At 40.9% G+C, this 25,625-nt stretch overlaps 1 protein-coding gene across 1 annotated transcript in view; it reads right to left on the bottom strand.

Annotated features, from left to right (window-relative positions):
• LRP1B (LDL receptor related protein 1B) overlaps window positions 1-25,625 on the bottom strand; it is a 1,653,255-nt gene that overhangs the window by 988,175 nt on the left and 639,455 nt on the right. Inside the window, exon 7 of the mRNA XM_075529151.1 lies at window positions 14,116-14,278. Within this exon, the coding sequence (XP_075385266.1) occupies window positions 14,116-14,278 (163 nt within the window). The remainder of the gene's footprint in view (window positions 1-14,115; window positions 14,279-25,625) is intronic.

Below are 25,625 nucleotides of genomic sequence, written 5' to 3'. Positions count from 1 at the left end.
AGACAGGTTCTGCCACCTAAACAATGCACCTGCTCATGCAGCCATCTCAGTGCACCTTTCTTGCCCTACACACCTTATTCCCCTAACCTTGCTCCATGTGACTTCTTTTTGCTTTCATGCATGAAGAGGGACATGAAAGGACAGACATTTGATGACTGAGAAGAGGTGAAGAAAAACAAGGGCAGTGCCATTAGCCATTCAAAGAGATGAGTTTGAAAAATGGAATTTCCAAGAATGGAATCACAGATTTGACAAATGTATTCAGTGTAATGAAGAGTAATTTGAAGGTGACATGATAGTTTAGTAAAAAAAAAAATGAATACATAGCTTTGGGGGGGAAATGGTTTAGGGAGTGTACTCCCTCATGCAATAAAAGGAACATCAGCAAAAATGATGGAGGTTGGGGAAAATATGGTAAGTGAGGCTAGAATAATGCTCACTATACACCTAATGAACAGGGTCCTGGTTGCATAGTGGTTAAGCATTGGGCTGCCATCCCCAAGGTTGGCAATTTGAAAACCTCTAGGCAGCTCTGGGAGATAGACCAGATTTTAAACTTCCACAGATCGTTATAGTCTCAGAAACTCACAGGGACAGTTCTACCCTTACCTATAATGGCACTGTGAGTCGGCACCACTTTGACGGGCAGTGAGGTTTTCGTGTATACATGATTACTGGGCGCTACTGTGGCGTGTAGAAGAGAGTAGAAAAGCCGCTTTTGTCTTTTGAGACAACATATTTAGAAGAACAGAATAGTAGTTGGTAGGTTTCAACTGCTAAACATCTACTCTGTCCTACAAGGTCACATGACTGTTGTGAGTCAGAATTGACTCCAGAGCAGTGGATTTGACTGGTTTTGTTTTGACCTTTATAAGCACCCTTATCATTGAGTTTCTACCAAATCATGAGTTTTCACTCTGGCTGGTGATAAAATCCACTAAACTGAACCTTGTAAGAGAAACGCTTATCTCTAATTCTTTAAAGTTCTCTCTCTCTCTCTCTTTCTCTCTCTCTCTTTCTCTCTCCTTATAGTGTTTCCTTTCACTTTGCCCTGATCAGTAACCAGTCCTGTAGGTAAATCCTTTTTTGATCTCTAGCCTTCTCGGTGTAGCTCTTACTTCTCTGACACTCTTTCCTGCTAATTCCTGTTGTTGCTAGGTGCCCTCACGATAGCTCTGATCCATAGTTAACCTATTCACAACGGAATGAAGCACCGTCTTTCCTGCATCTTCACACTGGTTCCTATGCCTGGGACCATTGTTGAAGCCACTATGTCAATCCCTCTTGCTGAGGGCCTTCCTTCTTGTTGCTGCCCCTTTACTTTATCAAACATGATGTCTTTCTGCAGGGACTGGTCTCTCCTGAAGACATGTTCAAAGTGTGTATGGCAAGCCTTGCCACTGTTGTCTCTAAGGAACACTCCAGCTATACTTCTTCCAAGACATAAGAGTGTGTCCTTTTAGCAGTCCATAGTAATTTCCATATTCTGCTGTAGCGCCACAATCCAAATGCATTGCTTCTTCTTCAGTCTTCCTTATTCAATGTCCAACTTTCACAGGCATATGAGGCCATTGAAAATACCATGGCGTGGGTCAGACACACCTTAGTTCTCAAGGTAATATCTTTGCCACTAAATACTCTAAAGAAGTCTTGTGCAACAGATTTACCTAATGCAATATGTCTTTTTATAGTAACTGCAGCTACCAGGAGCACAAGTGAATTACATAATTTTATGTCAACTTGAAGATATATAAAAGTGTAGGGATGATATTCAACTTGTTCATCAGATGGTGCCTCCTTATGGGCATGGCTTTCTCGTAAGAAGAGTCCTGGGAACTTCCCCTTTTCTCTCTCTGGCTTCTCCTTCATGCTGGCTGACCCTGGATGCTGCCAAGACCCTGGATGCATCACTGCCATTGGATCCACATGACTTTGCACCCACCAGCCTGTAATCATCCTGCATTCTGCATGACTGCATGCGGCTGGGTGCGTCTGAAGAGGGACTAATGGATGAGTATTATATTAAGGACTAGTAAAAGAATTAGGGACTAGAGTTGGGCTGGCCTGGATCATTTTCTCAATATATAATTACTTCTTGATATAAAGCTCTTTCTAACACATACACAAGTATCAATGGATTTCTTTATCTAGTCAACCTGACCCAAGTCATGCACTGATTGTGGATCCAAGAAAAAATAGAATCCAAGACAATGTTCTATTTCCCATCATTAGACCTGCCATGTTTCAAAGTTATGCATAAGTTTTCAGCATATATTTTCTCTAAAGTGGGCAGCCGATTCTACACTTGCAAATTTTGAGTGACCCTGCTGGCATTTGAAATATCAGTAATACAGCTTCCTGAATCATAGCAACACACAAGCCACCAAAGAATGACACACTGGCAGACATGAGATGTCTCTTAACTCTAGCTATCAGAAATCTTAGTCTTGTCTCCTCACCTATTAGACTCCTTTTGAGAGTCACTTCTCTATGCAGTTACCTAGAGACTTTACATAGATGTTCAAAAGGAAGTTAGAGGGGCCAAGCATGGTGGTCACCTCACTGCCCACACTCACACTCTCCCCCAAGCTCTCAAAGATCAGTGCTCCTCTGTTCCTTACTGATTGATTTTCAAAATGTTCATGGAAAGTAATCCATTATATTTTAATTCCTTTTTCTGCATTTTTAAGTGTCCTTTTAAATTGTTCTAAGATGCATTTTTGGTGTTAGTTGTAATGGGATAATTTCATACTTTCTGTAAAGGAGTGTGTTGGACAGGGTTCCCTAGAGAGACAAGACCAGATTGCTAGTAATTATATATAAATATATTTATAAAGACAGATATATAATACAAGAAATGAACCATTATTTATATACAGATAGATAATACAAGAAATTAACAGTTAAATTATAAAGCCGTGAGACACTAGCAATCCTTTAAGGCTTGAGAGCTGCCAGTTGCCAGTCCCTTTCTGTAGAGAGAGCTGGGCTATATATACCCAGGCAGCAAACAGCAAGGCAGGTCCCCAACTGTCATCAACTATCGGTTGTCAGCTGCAGAGATGAACATTCCAATCATATGGGCTTAAAGGGACCTCAACTTACAGCGACACAGTCCACAGGCTAGGCATCCTACAGGTAGTGTACCCTTTTAAATTGAGGCACAGAACAAGCAAGACGAGGCTCACCGAGCCATTTATCCCTCTGCCCTTCAGATAATCCTACTTGTGTTTATCGGCCAGGCTGGCACAATAAACTATCGCAATCTACCCCTTGCCAACCTGGCACCTATACACAATTCTTTACCCATACATACTTATATAATTTCCAGATATTAATGAAATCACACTTATACTTATCATCAATCATCTATCATACATATAAATGAAAACATACTGAGTCAAATTATATATCATACTTGAACAAAGGAAATATATGCAATAATCACATACAAAGAAAACACATTGACAATTACAAGCCTCGCTTTTGCAATTGATCACGTGGTCGTAATTGATAGGTAGAACTACCTTCTACTGCTACCCATTCCATATTACCTTTGCCCTCAGCAAGCACCTCAGCTGGCTGTGGTTTTTGGCCTGGCGGGGTGACCCAGACCTTCATTCCTGAGGGGCCTGGGTCATTATAAGTCCTGTCAGGATTGGGTTGCTGCAACTTACCATTTACATTAATCACAGGGCATAGTAGCACTAAGAGTTGGCTTATGGGATCTCCTGGATTCCAGACATATTCTTCTTTACCTCCATTATGTAGTACCAGTCCAATTTCTCCTTGGTAATCAGGATCAATCACACCACTTAGTACGGTGACACTCTTCCTGACCTGTTGATCCAAAGGCATGAGAAGTCCAAAGTGGCCAGGGGGCATTCTCAGCTGCCAGTTCAGTGGAATCCGTGCTGTGTTTCCAGGTGGGAGAGTTCCTTTCTTCGGGACCAGGACCTCCAGGCCAGAGGAACACAGGGTTGTTGGGACAGGAAGCAAAAATGCTGCAAGGGGATCACTAGGAGTAATAGTGAGTGGTGCCACACCAGCTTCCACCCCTTGGCTCCTGGACCCATGGATTCTGGCTATTGGAGACACAGCACCATATATTGGCCACTGGTTTAGAGCGTATACAGCTTCCTGGAGAACATTGCCCCAGCCCCACAAGTTGTTGCCACCTAGTTGGCGCCATAATCGTGTCTTTAGGAGCCCATTCCATCGTTCTATCAAGCCAGCAGCTTCAGGATGATGAGGAACATGATACGACCAGTGGATTCCATGGGAATGGGCCCATTGCCGCACTATATTTGCTGTGAAGTGAGTTCCTTGATCTGAAGCAATGCTATGTGGGATGCCATGCCGGTGGATGAGGCATTCTTTAAGTCCACGAACAGTAGGTTTGGCAGAAGCATCACGTGCAGGGAAGGCAAATCCATATCCAGAGTAGGGGTCTATTCCAATAAGAACAAAACGCTGTCCCCTCCATGATGGAAGTGGTCCTATGTAATCAACCTGCCACCAAGTTTCTGGTTGATCTCCCTGAGGAATTGTCCCTTATCTTTGACTTAATGTTGGTTTCTGTTGCTGGCAAATTGGACACTCAGCAGTGGCAGTGGCCAAGTCAGCCTTGGTGAGTGGAAGTCCATGTTGCTGTGCCCATGCATAACCTCCATCCCTGCCACCATGTCAACCTTGTTCATGTGCTCATGGGGCGATAACAGGAGTGGCAGAGGAAAGAGGAGGACCAGTCTCCACAGCGTGTGTCATCTTATCCATTTAATTATTAAAGTCCTCCTCTTCAGAGGTAATCCTTTGGTGAACGTTCACGTGAGATATGATTAACTTTACTTTCTTGGCCCATTCAGGGAGGTCTATCCACATAACTCTTCCCCACACCTCCTGTCACCAATTTTCCAATCATGGTCCTTCCAATTCCCTGACCATCCAGCCAAGCCATTGGCCCAGCCCATGAATCAGTATATAGACTCACATCTGGCCATTTTTCCTGATATGCAAACTGAACGGCCAGGTGCACTGCTCAAAGTTCTGCCCATTGGGAAGATTTCCCTTCACCACTGTCCTTTAGGGAGATCCCAGAAAGGGGCTGTAGTGCTGCTGCTGTCCACTTCCGAGTGGCACCTGCATATCGTGCAGAGCCATCCGTAAACCAAGCATGACTTTTTTGGTCTTCACTTAAAGTAAGGTAAGGAACTCCCCAGGAGGCCGTAGGTGCAGACTGGGAGAAAGAAGGCAATGTGACAGGAGTGGGGACTATGGGCATTTGGGCCACTTCTTCATGCAGCTTCCTTGTTCCTTCAGGTCTTGCTTTGGCCCAATCTCGTATATACCACTTCCATTTAACAATGGAGTGTTGTTGCGCATGTGCAACTTTATGATTATGTGGGTCAGACAATACCCAGTTCATGATAGGTAATTCAGGCCTCATGGTGACTTGGGGGCCCATGGTGAGGCGTTCAGTCTCCACCAAGGCCCAGTAACAGGCCATCAACTGTTTTTCAAAGGGGGAGTAGTTGTTTTCAGAGGATGGCAAGACTTTACTCCAAAATCCCAATGGTTTACGCTGTGATTCACCAATAGCGTCTGCCAAAGACTCCACACTGCATCTTTATCTACAACTGACACCTCCAGCACCATTGGGTCATATGGTCCCAGTGGCAAAGCAGATTGCACGGCAGCCTGAACTTGTTGAAGAGGCTTTTCTTGTTCTGGGCCCCACTCAAAAATGGAGGCTTTTCATATCACTTGTTAAATAGGTCGAAGTAGAACACCCAAGTGAGGAATATGTTCCCTCCAAAATCTGAAGAGGCCCACTAGGCGTTGTGCCTCTTTTTTAGTCATTGGGGGCACTAAATGCAATAGCTTATCCTTCACTTTAGTAGGAATATCTCGACATGCACCATACTACTGGACCCTTAGAAATTTTACTGATGTTGAGGGTACCTGAATCTTTGTTGGGTTAATTTCCCAACCCCATTACACAGATATTGTACCAATGAATTTAGTCTTTGATACATCTTCCTTAGTGGGTCCAATCAGCATAATGTCATCAATATAATGTACCAGTGTGACATTTTGTGGAATAGACAGGTTATCAAGGTCCCTTCGGACTAAATTATGACACAGGGCAGAAGAGTTGATGTACCCCTGGGAGAGAGTTGTGAAAATATATTGTTGCCCCTGTCAGGTGAAAGCAAATGGCTTCTGGTGGTCCTTTGAGACTGGTATTGAGAAGAAGGCATTAGCCAGATCAATAGCTGCATACCAAGTGCCAGGAAAAGTATTAATTTGATCAAGCAATGTAGTCACATCTGGGACAGCAGCTGCAATTGGAGTCACCACCTGGTTAAGTTTATGGTAATCCACTGTCATTCTCCAGGATCCATCTGTCTTCTTTACAGGCCAAATAGGTGAGTTAAATGGGGATATAGTAGGAATCACCACCCCTGCATCTTTCGAGTCTTTGATGGTGGCTCTGATCTCTGCAGTCCCTCCAGGAATGCAGTACTGGTTTTGGTTTACTATTTTCCTAGGTAATGGCAATTCTAATGGTGTCCACTTGGCCTTTCCTACCATGATAGCCCTTATTCCACATTTTGGGACCTGATATGGGAGTTCTGCCAGTTACTAAGTATGTCTATTCCAATGATGCATTCTGGAACTGGGGAAATAACAATAGGATGGGTCCGGGGTCCCACTGGACCCACGTGAGGCATACTTGAGCTAAAACTCCATTGATAGCTTGACCTCCATAAGCCCCCACTCTGATTGGTGGGCCTTCGAAACATTTTGGGTCTCCTGGAATTAGTGTCAGTTCTGAGCCAGTGTCTAGTAAGCCCTGAAAAGTTTGATTATTTCCTTTCCCCCATTGAACAGTCTTGTGAAAGCCGCAGGTCCCTTTGGGGAAGGCTAGATGAAAGACTAACAGTATAAACCTCCAGGGATACAGCAGGGTCCTCCTTCCAAGGGACCCAGCCTCCCCTTCATTCAAGGGACTGTGGGTCGGTAAACTGGCTCAGGTCTGGGAATTGATTGAGCAATTGTGACTGTCTGTTCTGCTGTTCACCTGATCTACCATTCTTTTGCCTGTACAGATCACATAAATATTTAGTAGGTTTCCCATCTATTTCATTCCTAGGGACACCGTGGCTAAGTAGTCAATGCCATAATTCCACACGAGACAGGTTTCTTTGATTATTATTGAAAACTTGTTGTCTATTATAACCATGCCTACCCTGTCTCTGTTGATTCAGTGCTGACACCTGCCCTCTACCATCAAGGGGACCAATCAGCCACATTGTGGGCAAATGTCGGAGTTCGCTTAGGGCAGTGCCCACTGTTAATCCTGGTGCACATAAAATAGCAATTACAGGAGTCTTAAGAGATGCTGGGGCTCACTTCCACTTCACAAACTTACCACTTCCTTATGGTTGTGGTAAAGGGTATGTCCTCAGGACACCCCCTTTTTGGGTCTATGGGAATATCTTGATAGATCCATTCTAACATAACAATTACTCTAAGCTTTTGGATGCCTTCCTCTACAGTGTACCAAGGTAGGTCAGGTACTTCAAGTTGGTCTAATCTAGGCCATCTGGCAGCCCATGCTTCATTGAACCAACCAAATAAAGAATTAGATCCTTTTTTAGCTTGTCTCGCAGAGACATTGAAAGAAGAGTCTGTGCTTAGGGGTCCCATATCCAGAAACTCAGACCGGTCTAATATTACATTTTGTGCACCAGTATCCCACACCCTTAGTAACCATTCCCAGGGATATTCTCCAGGCTTTTGCTTGTACGTATTTGAAAACTTGAACAGGTCTTTATGTGTGTAGCGCGCTTCTTCTTGGATAATCATCTCAACCTTACCTTTAGGAGGTTTCTGAGACTTAATTTTAGTGAACTGTCTAGTGGAAATAATGGGTGGTGAGGCTGTTTCCTGGGTGCTCTCAGCAATATCTTGCGAGGCATCTTCCTCAGGTAATGCTACTGATGCAGCCCCACCTGACATATCAACTTGAATAGTTTGGCTAATCTGCTCAGGTGTTTCTAAGGGCTCAATATCCTCTTCTTCTGGATCATCAGCCCATATGTTCCCATCCCATGTTTCAGGGTCCCAACTTTTCCCAAGGAATGCCCATACTTTGGTTTCAGACACTACTCTAGATCTTCAATTCAGCTGCCATTGTAATTCAGCCACTCGTATAAGGAGACTCTGGACCTGGTTCTCAGCAATGTCAGCTCTTTTACTAGAGGAGAGAAGGCTCTCCTTTGTAGCACAGATGGAAGTTTTCAAATCTGTTAGTCTGCACCTGAGGCGTGCTTTTGAGGCTCTGAGATCATCCCTCTCCGTAATCACGCTTTCCATTGTACGGAGGACCAGCCACCCAGCTTCCCTATACTTGTCATTATCACAAAACTCCTGGAAAATATCAAACATACGGTCTCCTAGAGAATCTCCTTTATCCAGTACCCCATCTATCAGTTGTGCTACTTTAGGTATTATCTTTGCTATTTCACACCATGGATTAGTAAGGGTAGCAGACGTATCCACGTCAAGACTAATCAGGTTGGAAAGCCAAGTTAAGAAATCATATTTATGGTTTATTTCTCTAGAAGCACTCCTGGTACCAAAATGTGTTGAACAGGGTTCTCTAGAGATACAAGACCAGATTTCTAGCAATTATATATAAATATATTTATAAAGATAGATATATAATACAAGAAATGAACCATTATTTATATACAGATAGATAATACAAGAAATTAACAGTTAAATTATAAAGCCGTGAGACACTAGCAGTCCTTTAAGGCTTGAGAGCCACCAGTTGCCAGTCCCTTTCTGTAGAGAGAGCTGGGCTATATTTACCCAGGCAGCAAGCAGCAAGGCAGGTCCCCAACTATCATCAACTATTGGTCGCCAGCTGCAGAGATGAACATTCCAATCGTGTGGGCTTAAAGGGACCTCAACTTACAGCGACACCGTCCACAGGTAGTGTACCCCTTTAAACTGAGGCACAGAACAAGCAAGGCGAGGCTCACCGAGCCATTTATCCCTCTGCCCTTCAATTAATCCTACTTGTGTTTATCGGGCAGGCTGGCACAATAAACTATGGCAAAGAGAAACCCTGAAACCCCTTTGGCCAAAGTAAAACAGTTAACTTAACCCACACCCTGTTATATTCAGCAAGGTCAAATTTAGAGTCCCTACAATCTACACCTATGATTCTTCTCTCTGGTTAGTCACTGTAAGCTATTGGGAAGATATTTCCCCAGCAATCAAGCCGGAAGTAGATCAGTTAACTATTTCTAAGGTTCTACAAATACCTTTTCTACCGGAAGGCCTCAAGAAATATTTTTCCATGGAAAAGTCGCATTAAAAATACCCTGCAAAAAGGGCAATGACCCCTTGTCCCATCTAGGTGCCTCTACAAAGTGCTTACAGGAAAGCTTCGCTTGAACACGCTGCTTCTAAACGGGAACTGTCGTAGCGCCAGTATCACCCCTGGCCCTGTATTAGGAGGATTTCAGCATGTAACCTCCAATCAAGTGAGGCCACTTAAGCTCGTGGCTCCAATAATTTGCATGCGTGTCCTCTGCTTTGCCATTTTCTGATTCACTGGTTTCTCTTGCATAGAGCCCTGCTTACCCATTCACATGAATTCTACACTTTGAATAGGCCTCTTAATTTTACTTGGCACAAATTTAAGAACTTTTCCTCTGGGACATTTTCAACATGATCATTTTCATAGAAGTAATGATGGGAAAAAAATCAAAAAAGGATTGGAAAGAAATGTGGCTAAAATCTGAAGAAAATAACAATCACCAAGTGGATCCTGAAAAACATATTATTTTGGCCACTGATAACAACACATAGAAATCAAAAGCATGAAACTATACATTGATAAACAATTTCTTCATTTGAAAATCTGAGGCTGGTTCAAGTCAAAATTATATTTCATAGAAGATTAATAATAAATTTGCAACCTATAGAAAACATAATAATGATAACATTTCAGATAGGGTTCCTAGATAAATAGGGGAAAAAGGTTGATCAACGTGAGGGCAAAATTATGGTTAAGGAAATATATATGCCTATATATATATATATTCATGCATATAGATTTTTGTTTTTAATGTAGTCATCTTTGCAAACATGAGACAAATCATTTATTTTCTTATTAAGGGCACATTCTAAAATTCAAGTCAGATTATTAAATTTTTTGTTTTCTAAATTATCTTTTTACGTACATTACGCTTTTATTTTGTTTGTTTGTTAATCATTTTATTAGGGGCTCATACAACTCGTATCACAATCCATACATACATCAATTGTGTCAAGCACATCTGTACATTCATTGCCCTCATCATTCTCAAAACCTTTGCTTTCCTCTCCACTGCCCGCTCACTGCTTCCTCATGAATCCTTGATAATTTATAATTATTATTTTGTCATATGTTGCCCTGTCCAACATCTCGCTTCACCCACTTTTCTGTTGTCTGTCCCCCAGGGAGGAGTTCACATGTAGATACTTGTAATCGGTTCCCCCTTTCCAACCCACCCTCCCTCCACCCTACCAGTAACACGAGTCACACCACTGATCCTGAAGGAATCACCTGCCCTGGATTCCCGGTGTTTCCAGTTCCTATCTGTACCAGTGTACATCCTCTGGTCCAGTCAGATTTGTAAGGTAGAATGGGGATCATGATAGTGGGGAAGAGGAAGCATTTAATAACTAGAGGAAAGTTGTATGTTTCATCATTGCTACACTGCACCCTGACTGGCTCGTCTCCTCCCCAAGACCCCTCTGCAAGGGGCTCTCCAGTGGCCAACAAATGGGCTTTGGGTCTCCACTCTGCACTTCTCCCTTCATTCACTATGGTAAGATTTTTTTTTTTCTGATGATGCCTCATACCTGATCCCTTTGACATCTCGTGATCGCACAGGCTGGTGTGCTTCTTCCATGTGGGCTTTGTTGCTTCTGAGCTAGATGGCCGCTTGTTTACCTTCAAGCCTTTAAGACCCCAGACCAAATTCTCATCTTAAAAAATGAAATCAAAAGAAGCCCATAGGGGGGAGGGTTGGTGGTGGTGGCGTAGAAATCTGTGGAATATACTCATATTTGAAAACCGTCAATGGCAGAAAGGCCTGTTTCTATAAAGGAGCGGAGCTTTTCCTGCATTGATTTCTATGATTTATGAGTGAGAAATTGTGCTAGAGAGACAGTAAAATCTCAAACAAAAACCTCCTCTAAGAACCTATTGTGATAAATGATACATGACACACTTACATTTAAACAGTTACAAGGCCCACAGGAATCCAGCAAAGAATAAGTGCACACAGTGTGGGGGTTTTCTGCTCCTAATTCCTTTGACAAAAATGACAAAATACGGTTCTTTCATAGAATGACAAGGAGAAATAGGAAGCCTGAGAACGTAAAAAATGTTGCTGTTCAGAAATAGAGATGGGTTCGCATATTACATTTCAGATTGGCAGGTTTATTTGTAAAGGGTATCTGGATCTTTGTCCTTAAGAAGTGAAAAGAAAAAGCGTGCTTGTGAAAGGGTAGAAAAAAATAACTTCACCTCAACATGTTTGACAGATAAGATGGTCTGAAGGCTAATCTGAAATTCAAGTGCGGAAATGCAGGGAAGAACATGCAAAGAACAACAGGATAGGTGGTGAGTGGGGCGATCCTGGGAGGGTGAAGGGAGGGTGGGTTGGAAAGGAGGACCCGATTACAAGGATCTACATGTGACCTCCTCCCTGGGGGATGGACAACAGAAAAGTGGGTGAAGGGAAACGTTGGACAGGGCAAGATATGACAAAAATAATAATAATTTATAAATTACCAAGTGTTCATGAGGGAGGAGGGGGCAGGGAGGGAAGGGAAAAAATGAGGAGCTGATGCCAGGGGCTTAAGTGGAGAGCAAATGTTTTGAGAATGATGAGGAAAATGAATGTATAAATGTGCTTTACACAATTGATGTATGTATGGATTGTGGTAAGAGTTGTAATGGCCCCTAATAAAACAATACAAAAAAAAGAACAAGTGAACTGACATCAACCCAGTTCCACCTCTTAGAGACCAGGCACAACCGAGGAAAACTGCCCCTTAGCCTCCCATGCCGTGGTCTCTATGAACGCAGACTGCCGCATTGCATTCCTGTGGGTGCCAGCAGTTTCAATCCACCACAAGTTCAGTTAGCCGCCAAGAGCTTTACCCACTGTATCACCAGGGCTCCTTTTACACCTCTCAAGAGGATGTCAAAATGGATGCAGTTAGCCCATTTGTAAATTTCCAATTCTTCCTTGCTACCCTTATCCAACAGCCTACACAAATATGTTTAACTACAGCTCCTTGTCCTAATGTCGTTTGAAGCATCCTTGCAGTCAGCTTGCGTAAAGTAACCATCTGCCGCCAACGCAAATAGAGCTGCGTTCAAGAATTATGCCACTCAGCCTTCCTCACAAAGTTCTTAGGTGCAAGCTGTTCTTGTCAAAAGCAGAACCATTGTGATGATACATCTTAATATTCAATCAGACTTTAAGTAAAGAGTGACAAAAGTCCACATATGGATGACAGCTGTTTCTTCAGTAAATATTTTCCCATTTATTGAACGTAGGCTTATGGCAGTTTAGGATGTGTTCCATCAGACATTTCAGCCCGAACTGCCTGGCGAGGACTTACACAATCACAGGATGAAATGCCAGTTTTGAAATCTTTGCAAAATTTTACATGTTCCAAAACATAACCTCTGATTATAGGGAAGCCCTGTATTATTAATATGAAAGCATCTTTGCCCTAAATAAGGGTGAAGTATTTTTATAGGATTCTACAAATTTAAAACTCTACTAAGAATACTATGCTATTTATAAAAATAGAACCATAATATCTGTATTGATTATCCAATCATGTGAACACTTACATATTTATTTTACTATTTTTTTGTAAATTTGAATCATTGGCAATGATTAATGATGTTATTACCTTTAAAAGGTCATTAAAGTCCCTCTTTTCAATGAATCTAGTGACTTGCAAAAATTAAGATGCATATAATGAGAAATTTAATATCTCCATTATAATATACATAATATTTAGAGATCACTAAAAGTCTCAACTAATAGAGATATCACCAATAATTTACTCCGTATTCTTGAACATACTTAATAAAAGAAAGAAAATTCACTGCTGTGAGATAAGTCTGACTCACGGGGACCCTTGAGGACACAGGTGATCTTCCCTTTTGATGGTTTTGAGGCTGTAAATCCTTATGGAGTTAAGAGGTTCATCTCCTCCCACAGAGTGGGCGGTGGTATGAATAGCAGACCTTCCATTTAGCAAACCCAGTATGTGATCAATTACACCATTAGGGTTCTCAACTGTTTATTTTCTTACAAATTCTACATGTTAAACAAAGCAAATATCTATGTCCAATTAGGTACCAGCTTAAAAACTATTAACTATAAGATTTACTGATAAATATCATAAAGTCTCCTGTTACCACCTGAGATGAAGTTAAGCCATATGGTTGTTCTAGCCATAATCCCTTATGGGGTGTTTTCTAAATTCTAGTTTGCATGCTTTTGCTTATAGGCCCACTTTGGAGGGATTTCTCTGTTATGCTAATGAACAGCATTAAGGTGGGATTTCTTCTTAGTATTCACATAATTTGAGAATGTGAACCAAGTCACTACCCTTTTATTCCTTGGGGATATGGTCTTCTGAAAGACTAAAGCACGTCTCCATCAAAACCATTCCTCTGTGCATAAAAGCCACGTCAGAGTGGAGAATGAATTCCCAAGGAAGAGGAGCATGTCTGAAACCCCTTCCTGAGGGACTGCAGAGCCTCTGCCACTCTGAGAGCAGAGGTTGGTGCAAGGAGACCAGGAGGCAGAGCACAGGATCAGTGCCAAGACTAAGGGTCTGTTCCACAGAAAACAAGGGACCATTTGGCCAAAGACCAAAGGATATGTACAGTAAATCATGCATATTATGCATTTCTATTTAAATTGAGTTTGCATCATTATCCACAGCTTTCACCAAACTTATTTATTTTAATCTAATCAAAACTGGTCCATAGCAAACAAGGTTTCTTACCCTGCTATTGGATCCACTGCTATTGCTTTGGGATTATGAAGCTCCAGCTCGATCAGGGTGACACATACAGACCCATTGTAATTACAAACAAAGATCCGGTCACTGATATGATCCACAAAGTAGAAATTTCTGGTTAGCCAGTCAATTGCCATTTGCTGCACATCTAGGAGGGGGGAAAAAAAAGAAAAACACATAAAATATTGGAATCATAGGTACATAGATAGCGATAGAAGTCAAACCACAGCTAAGATTGCCCAAATGGTTGGACAAAACATTTTAAAAGTATTGGTACGCTTATGATAAAGATATTGAAGAGGAAAGCTTCCACTGTGCCAAAATGACTTCTTTCTGTTGTAAAATAATGAGTGCCTCTTGGTCTTTTTATTGTCATTATTATTAGTTGAGCCCTGAGGATGACCTTTGTCATCAGAGGGCATTGAGTCAGTCCCAGCGTGCAGAGACCTCAGGTCCAACAGGCACAGCCGCGTCCTGCACAGCCTCCCACTTTGGTGATGTTTTAGTCCATCTTTGCAATCACTGTTTCAATCCTTCCGGAGAAATGGAACCGAGTATTCAATCCTGAACCTCGGATATTTACAAAATCAAGAATTTCTGACCTTCTATTTATTGAAAATAGCTCATTCAGCTTACTAAGGACAAATGTATCAATGACACGGTTAAACTCCAAATATTAAAAAGAGTAAATGATGAGTGCAAATTTACTCCAACCCTTTATTTGTGGATGACATTTCATTAAAATAGAAAGGAAGCAGAGCAGAGAAGATGGAAAAGGATATTTTTACATTGTATCTACATGTACGAGATATATATATAAACAATTCTACGACTTAGTTTGTTACATTATATCTATCTGATCTATATCTATCTAATACATCCCCAAACATGGACATGTAGCAGAGGGAGGGGTGAGATGTTCTTTCCAGGGGAATGTTAAATCAGCTCTCCTCGAGGATGGAGTAAGACACTAGGAGAACCTTGTTTAATAGAACTCGTCTAAATTCTCAATGGAACTATTCTAGCTTCAGACAGAAGAGCATCTACTGGCCATATAATGGAAAACCGAATTTTAAAATATTTTATTTTAACTAATTTAAGTGAAAATTTAAGTAACTCAGGTGATTAATAGTTTCTCCTGGGCAGTAAGCCTTTGTAAAAGTGTATTTGTGTTTGACTTCACTATTTTCTGTTCGATCAAAGCATCCCACAGTGACTGTCCCTCATGTGCTCATTTATCTTTTGGGGTGAATGTGTGTTGCTGTGATTCTGTAAGCCATGTCATCAGTATTGAAATGTTATCAGGGTCACCCGTGGTGGACAGGTTTTAACCGCATTTCCAGATTAAAACAAACTAGTAAGAAAAAAATAGTTGGTCCACAAGCGAAATTAGCCACTGATAATCTCTTGAATTGCAGTCAAAATAAGAATGGGGAAGAGCTTCTTTGCCAAAACAAATTACATGGGTGTAGCAAAATGTTTGCTCTTCATTGCTGACCTCATGACTTCAAATGGGAAGAAAAAATGCAAACAAAAATTTATAATTGGAATGTGGCATATGTGAAGACTGAATCAAGGAAAATTAGAATTCATCAAAAAGTCATAGAGACTATGACTTTGAGCTGAAAAACTCAGTTTATACAGGAATATATATGGTATGTTAGACAGAGAATCTTTGCATATGTATAGCTATGTTTGCTACAAATATGTCTATGGATGTGGGGAACATAAGGGAAAAATTTAGGAAAATCTTGGACATAACAAAATACTTTGAAAGAATGAGTCCCTGGGGTCTGGAATCAGGAGCACAGTCTCAGGAGACACCCAGATTAACTGTCATAAAATAGTTCACAAAGATAATGCTCTACATCCTAATTTGGTGATTATGGACTAGGATCTTAAAAGCTCTTGATCATCCAATTAATATACAAGTGCTGATCTATTTCCATCCAGGGGGAAGAATTGAAGATTGGAAATCACATATAAATAATTAGTTTGATGGATTAATGTACCAAGTAAATATTTGAAAGGTAATTTTCACAACCCTAAAAACAGATTAAATACCTGTGTCCAACTACCTCTGCCAGCTATTCTGAAAAGGATCACATTAACACATTAGAAGTTTCCAGATAAATTGGGAGAAAAAAATTGGAGCAAAACTCAAAACCATAAAAGAGACCAGGCTTACTGGTTTGATAGAGACTGGTAGGACCACCAAGAGGATGGCACTTACCCTTTGGGTCTGGAAATACACTCATCTCCAAGTTCAACTAACAAACCATTTAAGATCACAAGGCCAGCATGTACAAAAGCACAGAGGTCAGAGGGCTAGAAAGGAGGAGGATTAGAATCAAGAAGCAGTGGGAGGAAGTGGGACAAGCAATGGTACGTTGGGAGCATGGCAAGGAGAGAGTGGAATCAGAATGTGTGTTAATGATTTTACCTTAAACTATGGTATGCACTGTAAAACTTGACCTTATTTACAAATTTTTTTATGGAAACAAATGAACAAGTGCATTGTTCTCCAGGAATATTGATAGCCAGAGAACAATTTTGCATAACTCTACACTAACACTGGCACCCCTGGATCTTACATGAAAAGGAGGAGGAGCATGTCTGAAATTCTTCCAGATGGACTCCTGTAACTTCTCTAAGTAGACCTAGTGAATCATGCATGAGAGCACCCACCATATTAGGGTGGGCTTAGCTCCTTGTCTTAAATGTGAACTTTTATTGAAAATTGTGACAATTTCCTTCTTGCGTGAAAACTAAGTCTTACTTGCAGAATATACAAATTTTGATCTGTAGGTATGTATAATTCCAAAAATAAAATGCAATGTCTATTTCCCAATGTTGGAATTGTTTTATGCTTATACATAACTTTAGTGAGCAAAACCGCCCAAATGAGTACTAATCTTTTCCCCATATAATCTCAAAAACACTCAGTGTAGAAAACTGTTTCAAGAAAGACTAAATTCATTTCCTGAATGTGTGTGGAAGTAGATATGGTTTGGAAGTTTAATTGCGATGCAATCATTAAAGAATTTGTAAAAGAATAGTTATATAGCGTGTTAGATATGAAATACTTATCTAAATTACAATATCAAAATGTATTGTTAAAAAACAGAACAATTCAAGATCTTTCACAAAGTACATCACTATTAGTGATAAGATAATATCTGCATGCCTAAAATTAGACCAGGTAATACTACTATTGCTCAAATGTATGCATCAATCACTCATAACAAAAATGAAGAAACTTCAAATTTTTACCAATTTCAGCACTCTGAAATGGATCAAACGTGTGATATAGACACATGGCTATCTACTGGTGGTAGAAATGCAAAAGTGGCAAACTAATAAGGATCAATGATTGGAAAATCTGTTCTTGGTGAGAGCAACTAGGGAAGAAATCGTGTGATTGTGCTTGGAAAAATCAGTGACCTCATCATTGCAGATACCTTTTTTTGAATAACATATAGGGGGAGCATGTAAGTGGATCTTGCCAGAGGGGTGCACAGTGATCAAACTGAGTTCACCTGTGGATAGAGATGAGAAAAGAGCTCCATGTTATCAATAAAAATAACACCGGACATTGCCTGGAGAACACGGAATTGAGTGTTCGTCTGTAAGATATTGAAGTGGACAAAAATTAAAACAACCCAACAAAAGCCAAGGTGTATTCTGGACTACATTGCAGCAGAATCTAGAGACCATATCAAGAACAGATGTGAAGGATTCAACACTAATGACATCCTGAAGAAAGCAAAAAATTACTAAAGAGCCAAAAATAAGAAAAATACAAAAGTGAGTGTTAGAAGAGACTCTGAAACTTGCATTTGGACATAAAGTAGCAACAGGAAATTAGAGACATGATGGAGTAAAAGACCTGTACAGAAGTCTGCAAAGGTCAGATACAGAAGACAAGGTAAAGTCATATAAAGTCAAATACATGAAGACCTGGAGTTAGATACACAAAATTAAGAACCCCATTTGTATTGCTCAAGGTGAAAAAAACTCAAGATTTTAGATGCAACATTAAAGTTTCCATGGGCAAAATACTGAATGATGCAGAAAACATCAAGGGAAGGAGTACATAGGTTCATTACCTAAAACAGCGGGTGCACATTCAAATATTTCATGAGGTAGGTTGTGATTAAGAACCAGTGATTTTGAAGGAAGAAGTCCAAGATGTACTGAGGGCACTGGATAAAGAGAAAAACCTCTAGGAATTGATGGAATTTCAATTGAAATGTTTTTACAATTGATGTAGTGGTGGGAAAGCTCACCCATTCATTCCAGTAAATTCAGAAGACCAACTAACTGGAAGGGAGCCATATCTGTAGCCAATCCAAAGAGAGGGACCCAAGGGAACATGGACATGTTTATTAATAGCATACGTCACATAGAGATCAAAATGTGCTGGAGAGAATTCAGAAATCACTGTCACAGTGCATTGACAGGGAGCTACCAGAAATGCAGAGTGTATTCAGATGTCCTGCAAGAGGGAAGTCAATGCCGGGGCTGTTGAAACAGAGAATGCTAGAAAGGTGTACATCTTTGCTTTGACTACGTAAATGCATTTGACTGTGTGATCAACGGATTCTGGATAACATTGTGAAGAATGGGAATTCGGAGTATTGTGCTCATGCAGAAAATGAAGATAAATCAAGAAGCAGTCACCCTAAAAATATAAGGGGAATACGGAGTGGTTTAAAATCATGAAAATGTATGTCATAGCTGTATTCCTTCTCTATGTATTACATATATATGTTCAGCAAATAATCCAAGGTCTATGAAGAAGACTGCAACGTTAGGGTCAGAGGAAGGCTCCTTAACAACCTGTAATATACAGATGGCATCATTTTGCTTTCTGAAAGCAAATTGGCCTTACAGTATTTACTACCAAAGGTAAAAACTACAATCTATGGAATGGATTACACCTCAACATAAAATAAAAACAAACCACCAACAAAAAAATAATGATCTAGATCTATACAAGTGGATCAATAAGCAACATCGTGGTAAAAAAAGAAAACGTTGAAATTGTCAAAGATTTTGTTTCACATGGATCCGTAATCAGTGTCCATGGAAGCAGCAGTCAACAAAATAATTGGCATCATGAGGTGTCAACAGAATCAAGTGACAGACAACAGAAGACCCAAAACAAACAAACAAAAACATATTGTTGAGAACAAGGGGTGTCAGAGCAGAGATTCATCTGTAGACAATAGGTCATCCTTCACAGAAGGGTCACAAGAAAGGGATGAGTCAACCAGGGAACAGTATAGCACTGAAGAAACACAATATCCCTCTGATTTTTTGAGTTTGCCCCACTCCCCACTATCACCACCCCCAGTCCTGCGTTTCCGTTCTGGCTAGACTGGAGCATGTACACTGGCACAGATGAGAGCTCAGGACACACAGAATCCAGATCAGATAAACTCCTCATAAACCGAAATGGGAGTAGCGATATGAGGAGGGGATGGGTAAGGTGGGGAGAGAAGGGGATGAAAGGGAAATTGAGTACAGTGATCAACACATAAACACACACATACACACACACACACACACGGGGAAGAACAAGTTAAACCATGGGGGAAGGGAGACAGTGGTCAGTGTAAGATATGGAAATAATAATAATTCATAATTTATTGGGTCATGAGAGTGGGAAGGGGCAGGGAGATAAAAATGAGGAGCTGATATCAAGGGCTCAAATACAAAATAAATGTTCAGAAAATGATGATGGCAACATATGTTACAAATATGTTTGATACAATTGATGTATGGAATGTTTTAAGAACTGGGATGGAATGTTAGAGAGCCCCCAATAAAATGATTTAAAAATAAATAAATAAAATGGAGATCAAAGAAAGAAATCACGTGGCAGATTGCACTGGGTATATCTGCTACAACACTGCTTCTTAAGAAGTTAAGAAGTAAAGATAATTTGATGGCTAAGGTGTGCTTTATTCTAGTCATTGTTTCTCAATCACATCGAATGCTTTTGAAAGCTGAACCATTCATTAGAAAGGCTGACTTAATTAGGGTCTGGCAAAAATATAGGATACACCATGGACTTTTGGAAGAGAGAAATATCCATCTTTGAACATGTAATGAGATGGACATCATGCTTGGTAAAGTAGAAGTTTAGCAAAACAAAGAGAAGGTGAAATGCGATAGAGTGATGCAGTGACTGCGCCAATCTTCTCAAGGGGAGCAATGATCTGAGGACGGTTCAGCAACAGGCGTGTGCAATCCTGTTATACACGGGGTCCATATTCATGGAAAGCAATCACATGACACTGATCAACAGCATGACTAATGACTGCACACTGTGAAATTACCTGCTAATTTTTATATTTTTTTCCTTGAGTGGGTTAGGTAACCACAATAATCCAGAAGATTATGGGTCTATTGCCACATGGATCAGTCTAAGTGACAAGTCTGGTGAAATGAAATTCCTTGGTACGGCTCTTCTCCCATGGTGTTGCTAACTGCCATTAAGTGTTGGGGTAGGAGCAGGCAAACAAAATTTAAAGGATTCTATCTTGGGGCTTGGTCGGTTGTGACTCCACTGGGTCTAAGGTGAGACATCTCCAAGGTAGCAGAGAATCCCATGACTGCCAAGAAAGGAGATCCAGGAGCTGACTCTGTCCTGGACCCTGCATGGGGAGGTGTCAGACGGTGAGACAGAGCATCAGGCCTCCCTGAGCACTGTGCGGAGCTGAGCCCCCTGGGCAGGAGGCTGAGTTGCAGATGAAGGAATTGTCTGTCCAAAGAGCTTTGAAACACTCGCTCAACAGCACAGGGGCCAAGGGGCTGTGTGGTTGAGAAACCGAAGATAAGAGGGACTTCGGAGACCCGAGAGAGACATGACTGTGGACATAGAAGTGCTGCATAAATAAAAGAAGTGTATCCCTAAGATGTTTTGCTCTAACCTCTACCCTGTTACATTAATAATAATCCCCATGCTGAGGGCCATTTCTGTGAGTGTTGGGTGGCGACTGCAGTGGATTGTCCAAACCAGCACAGAAGGAGAGTGCTGTGGGAGGAATGGATGACATCGGAAGGGTGGTGGTATGTCTCACTTTTGCTTCCGAGAAATCTGCTTTGGGACCCCGTGGGGTGGGAATCTCCTCTTCTCTTGTCTAAATGAAGGACGTTTGACATGACCTTCACACAATTTCCTCCCTAACTTACAAAACGTTTTTTTAACTTACAAATCTTACTAATTTATTAACAATTTATATAAACAGAAATTCCACTAATGCTCTTAAACCAGCTTCCCAATTATACTGTTATTTTAATAATGCTTTAAATCAGCGGCTCTCAACCTGTGGGCCGTGACCCCTTTGGGGTGTAATGACCCTTTACAGGGGTCGCCCGATTCATAACAATAGCAAAATTACAGTTATGAAGCAGCAATGAAAACAATTTTATAGTTGGGGGAGGGCGGTCACCACAACATGAGGAACTGTATCAAAGGGTAGTGGAATTAGGAAGGTTGAGAACCACTGCTTTAAATATTGACCCGTGTTCATTCTACATTTTTTAACTTTTAAAACTTATTCACTGCTTATGTTTTGCTTGTTTACTAAACCCATTGACTAATCTGAGTGTTCTTCTAAAATAAGAGTCTATGCATTATTCTTTAGTTAGTTCTAAAAGTTGTCCTTAGTAATTGCTTTGGTGAATGCTATCCTCTCAAGAGAAAGACTCATAGCGTGGGTGTCCACGTCATCAGTGGCAGGCACCGTGGCATGCTCTCAAAGCAAGGAAGGGAAAGACAGACTATGGGAGTTGCTCTTTCATGTAAGGACAAGCACAAATGGAAAATAAACAAGTACTCTATCTGTTGGTATAGCGGTTAAGCACTGGGCTGCACTCCGTGTGGGGTGCAGTTTGAAACCCTTAGCAGCTCTGCAGGAGAGAGGGGGATTTCTATTCCTATAAACAGTTACAGCTTCAGAAATCCACAGGGGCCCCTATGATTCAGCATGGACTCCATGGAAGGAGAGTGAGTAGGCGAGAGCCGGGAAAAAAGAGAGGGAGGAGATTCTTTCTTCTATTTCCTTCTTTAGAAGTCGAGTATTATTTGTCTTCCTATTAAAAATATGAAATGTAACCTCAGGTAATCCTCATTGGCCTTCCAGTTTTTCCTAGAAAGAGCTTAACGTGAGCCCAAATGATCCAGTCACATCTCCACCCAGGAAGATTAGAAGAGTGGCAACGGTACTGGGGAGGATCTATGATTGCACCCCTTAGCTGTAGCGTTTAAGATTTCTGCGTCAGAGCACCTCAAATTAATGAGGGATTCTGCATCAAACAGTGGCTCTTTCAGGGTCTCAGGTCCAAACTCCATCTGAAAGCTAAAGTAAGCATACGTTAAGAATACAACCTGCCACTTCTGTAGCTCTCCACCGTACCTCGAGAAAATTACTTCGTAACAATCTTAAAGAGTGTAATTTTGCTTGACTTAGGGTTCTGCCAGTTTACGAATATACTCTCCTTAGGAAACTGGGGCCGAAATAATTCTCAGGGCAAATGCTGCAAGATGAACCTAAGAATTGTGCGTGCCTCCCTGCTGCCACACAAAGGGGGCACCATTTTGCCAAGTCCAGATGCACACAATTTGACGGTTATATTTTAAAAATTCGATGTATGTAACTTCCTGCCAATTTATTGACCACGACCTAAATGTCGGATTTTTTTTTTCTTTTAGCACCTGAGTTTTTTGCACTTGAGCCCTAGGCAGAGTGCTTCTCACAGCAGTACAAACATTGCAGGTTTTATTATGCTGTAGTCTGTTGCATTGTGAGCAGAGTCAGTTTAAAGTGTGTTTCCTATAAATTAAACACTTAGTGAAACCCTGCTTCAAGCAAGTCTATCAGTTTCACTTTCCCATGGAATGCTCTCATTTCATGTCTCTGTCCCTGATTTTTGTTATGCTCTTAATATTAAAAAATATTTGCATAATATTATTATTGCATACTCAATACACTGCAATGCAGAATAAATATAACTTTTATAAGAACTGGAAAACCAACCAACAAACGAACGCACCGTGGGTCACTCACTTGATTACGTCATTTGCTTTGTTGTAGTGGCCTGGAATGGTTCCTGCAATAACTCAGATGTGTATCATCTATATTTCTGTGAATGCCTGCAAAGTGCTGCCCCATCTTATCACTCTATTCTTTCAGTACAGTTGTTTGCTTTAACAGGGAGAATCTAGATTGCTCTGTGACATTTCCTTCTGTCTTTGCAATCTGTACGGACTCTTGATGTAATGTTTATTCAATCAGAACATTTCTCTTCCCATTATATTCTTGAGGACATGTTTTCTGGGTTGGGAGGCCCGGTTGTGTAGTGGTGGTGAGTTGGGCTGAGATCTACATGGTCAGCAGTTCAAAGCCACCAGCAGCTAGGCAGGCCAAAGACTTGGCTTTTTACTGCAGTGAACAGTTACAATTCAGGAAAACCGCAGACGGTGGCCCTAAGTCAGCATTGACTGGAGGGCGAAGAGAGTTGCGTTTGGTTTTCTGAGTTTGGCATAAGTTTTATTTTTAGTAACTTTCCCCCAACATATAATTTACAAGGTAAACAGAAGATGGGCGTTGTGCTCCATTAGGTACAGATTTTCAGACCATGAGTGATCATTTAATTTCTCAAAGTGAGTTGCTATGGAAAGTTAAGCGTTCAAGTGTTCCCCAAACTACATGCACCAATTTTTAAACAATTCAGGATTCCAAAATCTTTGACTGGAAAACAATTAAACAATAACATTTTTCTACACTGACAGAAACCAACATCGATGGCTACCAAGGGGAGGGACAGAAACAGAAGAAAGGGATGCACAGGTTAGAGGTTAGACAGGTACCGGCTGTGTGAAGAGCAAAACAGAACTCACCAACAGGGAGATGGGAGAGAAATGATGGAAACCAGGAAAGACAAGACGTGGTTTGATAAGTTGTCGAATGTGTAACTGATGACCTGCTCTGTAAACCTTGACCCAATTCGCAATAAAAAATTCATGTAATAAAATAAAGTAAAATAAAAGTCTGAAGTATGTTCCAGTCTCCAGAAAGCTAGGAATGGACGGTTCGTTCGTTTTGAGCCCGTTTGCTTTGCTCTACCAGCTGGAGCTCAGAGTTTACCATTTCAAGTGCCTTTTCAAAAACCGTCCACTCAAAGAAAGTGTTTGCCACACAGTCCATCCAATGACCCCGCCTTCGTGCTGGGCTTGCAGTTGGTTTAGCTGAGGCAATTGTCGTTTCACACAAAAGAGCTGTTTGACAGCAGGCTCAGCTTCTTTCTTTCAGAAAGATTCACTGCCATTGAAACAATAGGGATTCTTAGCAATCATCCAGGTCTGAAGCATAAGGGCTCTCTCAAGAACTTAAGAATTCGCCAAATGCTTAGTGGTTGTGGGGAGTTTATTTTGTTTACTTTTCTTAAAGTATCTAAGTGATTTTTAGGTAATTTTTATTATGATTGGAAATTTTAGGCAATTAGTGTATATGATGATGGATAAGTAGATTACAGATAGATGTAGATAGATAGATAGATAGATAGATGAGAGATAGGGAGAGAGAGAGATAAGAGATAGGTAGATAGAGAGCGGTAGAGAGATAGGTAGGTAGATGAAAAAGTGGATAGATGAAAAATAGATAATATTTGTCAAAATTATTTGGACATTTTAGGAGACAATTTCATTTTACAGCTTAATTTTCTAGGCAGTGTATACAGTATTTTTATTTTGTGAGTATAATAAAGTTCATAGAAAATTAATAACATTACCCTAATTACTGACATTACCACAAATTTCTTTTAGTAAGATATTTATTACTTTAATGCTACTAGAACACACTTTCAGATACCGCCCTGTTAATGCAGTTCTTAACTAGATCTCGCCTGCATTACTTTCTTAAGAGGAGCCCCAGTGCCCCAACGGTTATGCAGTGCTGCCAACGGAAAGGTTGGGCAGTTGCCACCTGTCAGGTGCTTCTCCCAACAAAGATGTAGCTGTCTTCATGGAGATGACCAAGCTTCGAAACGTGTGTGCAGATGCTGCTCTGTCCTGTAGGATCACTGGAGTGGAAAAGGGCAGGTCCTCCCTCTGCTTTATGTTGCATGCAAATGAATGCTGCATTAAAATAACCATATGTGACAAACTTGTTAGGTAACATCAACTTGTTGTTCTGACTCAAGGCAGTCCGATTTATATTAGAAATAAACACCACCCCATCGTGCTCCCTCTGCATGATTGCCCTCGTGTTTGAGCCCACTGCTTCAGCCATTATGTCAGTCCTTGCGGACGGTCTTCTTTTTCATTGCCTTCTACTTTACCAAGCATGATGTCCTTCTCCAGGGACTTGTCGCTCCTGACAACACGGTCAAAGTATATCAGACCAAGTTTTACCCTCCTTTCCTCCAAGGAGCATTCTGGTTGTATTTCTCCTAAAACAGATTTATTTATAAATTTTGGCAGT

The sequence above is a fragment of the Tenrec ecaudatus genome, chromosome 13, assembly GCF_050624435.1.
Source record: "Tenrec ecaudatus isolate mTenEca1 chromosome 13, mTenEca1.hap1, whole genome shotgun sequence".
Taxonomy (NCBI): domain Eukaryota; kingdom Metazoa; phylum Chordata; class Mammalia; order Afrosoricida; family Tenrecidae; genus Tenrec; species Tenrec ecaudatus.
This window is presented reverse-complemented; position numbering and strand designations above follow the sequence as displayed.